The sequence below is a fragment of the Helobdella robusta genome (genome assembly GCF_000326865.2).
Source record: "Helobdella robusta unplaced genomic scaffold HELROscaffold_36, whole genome shotgun sequence".
NCBI lineage: Eukaryota > Metazoa > Annelida > Clitellata > Rhynchobdellida > Glossiphoniidae > Helobdella > Helobdella robusta.
The window spans coordinates 1,438,590-1,444,359 of NW_008704742.1; the positions used below are offsets into that span (position 1 = coordinate 1,438,590).

At 32.7% G+C, this 5,770-nt stretch overlaps 1 protein-coding gene across 1 annotated transcript; it reads right to left on the reverse strand.

The window, feature by feature from the left end:
* Window positions 1–844: 844 nt before the first annotated feature.
* On the reverse strand, window positions 845–1,033 carry HELRODRAFT_83212 (hypothetical protein; the record flags this gene model as incomplete). The annotated part of the gene is made up of 1 exon (XM_009023472.1): window positions 845–1,033. A coding segment is annotated over one exon (189 nt), but the record flags the coding sequence as incomplete, so codon positions are not given.
* Between the last annotated feature and the right edge of the window lie 4,737 nt (window positions 1,034–5,770).

The window sequence follows — 5,770 nt, forward strand, 5'->3', positions numbered from 1 at the left end:
TTAAAATTATGCGCGCGCATGTTTGTTTGTATAGATTTACTTGTAGTCAATCATATATGTGTAAGTCATTCATGAATAAAATAATCTTTTTACTATATTAAAGCCAACCGTTACAAAATCTTCCATCGAAAAGCTTCAATCTATCAACAATGTGAGAGATGTCTCAGAAGAAATTTACAAAGGTAAAATGAAAAATTCGGTGATGTTTTTTTCATAATAATAACCTCTAGTTTTTCATTAAATGCGTATTCGAATATCAGTTTGACATTTTCAAACATTTGCAGGTATTTGTATTTTATCGAAAGGTAAATATATATATATATATATATATATATATATATATATATATATATATATACATATATATATATATATATATATATATATATATATAATTATCGATTAAAAACAATATTGAAAGACTTTACAAGCAAAGAGAATGAACAGAACAAAGATATAATAAACGAACCAGACAAAGATATAAAAAAACTGACAAGACAAAGCAGAACAAAAGCACTTTGCATAGGACAAAGCAGAATGTAAGCAATTAGCACACACAGAGAATTGAAAACGAGAGATATCGGTAAACAATACTAGTATAATATACGGTAACAAGAACCATAGGCGCGAGTTGTTCAAATTATTTGGGTCTCAAAGTTGCCGAAATTTTAATTTTTATTGTTTTTAGTCAAACTGTAATTTAAACTTCTTTTTAATTTTTTATCAATTTAAAAGTCAAAAGTTTAAACAATATAATGTAAATAGTAAAATTCTATTTTTAAATATCACGAACATTAAAAAATCTAGTTTAAATACAGTTGTTGCAAACGATCTTCTGCGCAAATCATTCTGAGAAGTAAATTCTTTGTATAATTGAAAGATTTTGGGCGCGTTCTTTATAGCAATAAAGTATAGCCAAATGGTTTAATCTTAGCTGACTGATTGTTGAACGTAAATAAGTTTTTAAGCGCCGAAGGACGGAGAATGATCTTTCTGAGCTGCATGTTGTTACAGGAATTGTTAAAAATATTCTATTAAGTCGAGAAAGTTTTTCTAACACTTCATTCAGACTATGTCCGTTTGTACCTTTTAAAAAAAGTTTTAATGAGTATTAATATGTTTGATGACTTATTAATATACTAAATGATGACTTAGTGAGTTAGTTAGGTGATCGATAAAAGTGAGGTGATCAATAAGTAAAAACTTGTTTAGTAATGATAAAGTTTTCTTAAGTGCTAATATGTTTGAGATGCCTTGTGATGAAGGTCTTGTAATGTTATTTTTTTACGGCTATTGTGAATGATGAGATCGAATGATTTATTGAGATTAAGTGAAAGGTTGCATTGTTTTGACCATGTGGTTAATGAGTCGAGTTCTGATTGGATAGTGTTTGAGTTAGATGATGGGATGAGAAGGTAGGCGTCGTCAGCGTATTTGATGATTTGATTAGAGCTATGAAAAGTTTTGAGAGAAGAAGCGTTGATGATAAAGGTAGATGGACCAAAGACAGAACCTTGAACTACACTAGAGTTAATAGGTAGAGTAGATGAAAGAGTAGAGCTAAAAAGAGTAGAATGACTCCTATTAGATAGGAAATTAATTATGATATTGTAAATGTTGTCAGGTAGTGGAAGAGAGGCTTATTTGAAAGTGAGAAGTGATTGAGAGTGTCAAAAGCTTTAGAGAAATCGAGGGCAATAAGATGAACATAATTATTATTTTTAAGGAAAAATGTTATTGTGGAAATAAGAGAAATGATGGCGGATGTAGATGAGCCTGTTGGGCGAAATGCAAACTGGTCTTGTAATAGTGGTTTGATAGATGGATGGTTGAAACATGGATAGATGAATGACCTAACAATGAATTTTTCTAGAATACGTGAGAGAATGGGGGTGATAGATATTGGGCGATAATCTATTGGTGATGATGGGTGTTTTGTTTTAGGAATTGGATGGATTGTGCTGGATTTCCATTGTGATTGGATGAATGAGTGAATTAAGCAGTGATGTAGAGTGAACTTAAGGTGCTGAAGATGAATGGAGCGATGATTTGTAGAAACCATGCTGGTAGACCGTCTCGACTTGTACCGGATGGGCATGCCTTAGTTAGCATGTGCAGGACGGAGTATGGTGTAAATTGTTGATGTTGATAACTATTGATTGTAGTAACTTTTGTTGGTGGAATTTTGTAGGACTGGTCCGTTGACATGGAAGCAAAGTGGGTGTTTAATATTTCTATAATTTAATAATAGTTTATTAATAATTTACATATAAAATTTATATAAATTACTTAAAACAGAAAACGAATAAAATAAATTTAATAACATTAAACAATATAAAACGCGATTTTCAAAATTTTAACGGCAAGATTGTTTATATCATGGTTGTTAAGGTAAATATCAACGCTCAGCCGAGAAGAAGCGCGAATTAATTTATTTAATTAACTACATATTATTAATATTATTTTTACAATATTTAAAAATGTTATTATTATTATTATTATTATCGTATCGTGTAAGCATGAGAGTCTTTCGATTTTAGTCTGCTCAATGTTTTTACTTACTTTAATTTGGTTTTATAAAGTTTAATAATATAAAAATTGAATGTAAAGATGCGGAAAATTTTGTCGGTTAAGCTAGTTTTAATAAAATCTAATTTTAAATATTTATTTAGTTTTATTTTGCTTTTAAATATAATTTCAACAGTTAACGCTGGTAAATATCCACATTGTTTTAAAGAGTTTGTAAATGTAGGAAGACACTCCTGGTGGTGCACCAAAACAACGTTGATTAATAATGACAATTTTAATACACGCAGCTCACCAAAAAATAATATAGTAATATCTCCTAACATTTTTAATAGTTCTAAAAGTAACGATATTTTAACTAATTTAGATAATAATTTAATTTCATATTGTTGTGGCAAGAGTTGCAAGGGTCAGAAGGGCTTGAAATTTCACCAACGTACTTGCAAAATGTTTAAAAACCTTAGGAATGCACTAGAAACTCCAGAGAAATCTGACAAAAATTTGGAATTGTCGCCACCACCACAACGCGAACAAGCATTCCCTGAAAGGTTGGACAGCAACATCATGGAAACTCCTCTCATTGGAATAAAAATACCTAAGACCCTAAAACATTGGACATGAGCAAATACATACTTCCAACTCCAGAGAACGTCCTTACCAAATGTATCCGACATCAACAATTTCACCAACTCATTCCAATCACTGATCTACAATTATTTTGCATCCAACTACGGCACGGTAAAGCCACAAGATTTATCGACAACTCAACACCCCAATAAAACAGTCAAAAACATGAAGAAAGACCTAAAACAGTTAAAATTACTTGGCCGCGACGACCACAGTTTCGACATGAAAATCAGCACAATAAGCAAACAAATAAGAACAAAACTGTTATTAATAAAAAATGCAAAAACTGAGAAACATGTCGACATTGTAGGGATCAAACATTCATTTATTAACTATCTCATATATTAATTATTAAAGATCATTGCAATTTTCAATGTTACCTAATCTATCTTAATTTTTATGTCTTTGCTTCTCTCTCGACTTCTTCTCTTTTTCCTGATAGCTTGTAAACGAAACGGTTCGAAATTCACGTGGGAATAGAGATAATATTTTATTACGCCTGAATTGTATTTGTTTTATTTATTTTAACTCACAACAAGGTGTCTTGTTAGTAGCATAAGTTTGTACTAACAACATAATAAAACAACTGAAAGTCAAATTCTGGTCAACATGCAAAAAAATGTTCAACCCATCAAACAGCTTAACCCCATCATTTAGCATCGACGACTGCAAAAAATATTTTTACAACATATTCCACAACCCATTTCACAACAAGTTTATAAATAGAATTAGGTATGAGGCCATTACGCATAAAATTTTTTTCAAATTCTATCGCTATAGTATTTATCGAGAAATTAAAATTAATGAATAATACTATAGCGCAGTTTTTTCAACTTTTTTTTTAGGGGAATCCTTTGGTATCGTTAGATTTCTGGCGGAACCTGTACCGGTACCGTTTATGTTCCTTCAAAACGAGCAACCAATTTTTTTTCATTTAAAAATGCTAGTAGATGAGTTGAGCTGTTGGTGACCATTTTGATTTCAAAAAGTCAACAACTCTGCTACAGAACATTTCATGCCTGCAAGTTTTTCCTCATACACCTCAGAAAACTAGTCTGCTAATCGTGCGATTTGCACACAAATACAGATCACTGATTGTGCTAGCTACTATTAATCAGAAGTATTTACAAGTTTTACAGTCCTATTTAAAGTCCTATTTACAAGTCCTATCCACAAGTCTTACATTTAATTCGAGTACGGAGAAATGTTCAGTGTGAACATGGTGCTTGGTGCATTCTGCATAGCAGCTGTATTCTTGGCGGAGTTTTGGATAGACAGACGCGAAGTTCTTCTCTGACAGACAAAAGGCGTTCTTGTTTCTTGTGTTTGATGTTGCTCATGGCCGAAAATTTCAACTCGCACATGTATGACGTGGAAAAAAGCAACAGAAATCGCAAAACTTTCTTAGCAATTGCAGGGTACTCGTTTTCAACCAACAACCAAAACGTATCTATGTTGAGATCTGCATGTCTGAGTTTAAGCGTTTTGTCACTTGAAATGCTAGCCAGTTTCTCTTTCTCTTTTAAAGTAAATTGTCCTTTGCACGATTTAAGTTCAATAAATGTATTCCTTATCCAATCATACTAGTCAACAAAAATTGATGAGAAGTATTTGCTAAGACTGCTGGACAAACTTTCCAAGTGGTTGACGATGAACGGCAGAATGTCTTGGTGGTTGGTGAGCTTAACGTTGGGAAACATTTTCAAATTTTCAGCTGCTGCGAGTTTCTTTCACAGCAACAGTCAGTTTTTTTCTGAAAAGCGTTTGTTTTGAAGTCAAAATGTTTTTATTTCTGCCTTGCAAAACATTGTTCAGAATGTTGAGTTCTTGAAATATATCAGCCCGATATGTTACTTTAGAAAACCAGCTCTCGTTGCTCAGAGCGTTTTCAAACTCCTTCAGGTTTTCACCAAAACAGAAATTTTCCACGATACAGCCAACGTACGTCTGTATGTTGAAGGAATGTGATATGATCCGCTTCCATGCTTTGACAAAGTTTGGCAAACAAGTGACACTTAAGAGGTCTTATTTTTGTGTAATTATCAATTTTTACTACCTTGTCCAGCACTGATTTTATATCTTTTCTCACTGTTTTAGCAACCAGTGCTTTTCTGTGTATGAAATAATGGGTGGCCACGATATTTTGATTCGTTTGTCGCACCAGTGACACAAAACCTTCAACATTTCCCATTATTGCAAGAGCACCATCCGTACAAATGCCGACGCAGTTTTTTCTTGGACCACAATGTTGAAATCTTAAAAGACAATAACAGCCATTATAATTTACGACTAGCTGAATCAATATTCATAGAACAAAGACATCCGATAATAAATATTCAACATCGGGCATTTGGAATTTCTCTTATCAATAAAATTAGAAACAGGAATCATCGATATCAATCAATCCTCATTTATAGTCTCCATCCGTTATAGGTCGGACTTTTTTATTCCATTCATCAGTTTCTGTCTCCAAGCCGGTCTATCCATTGCGTCTGTCTCCTTGAAACCAAGTGTCTTCAAGTCCTCTTGTGTAGTCTACGAGTTTTTTTTTGGGCGACCTCTTGGGCGGGTGTCAGGCACCTGGTGCTCAGTAACGGAAATTATTGTATCGTTTTCG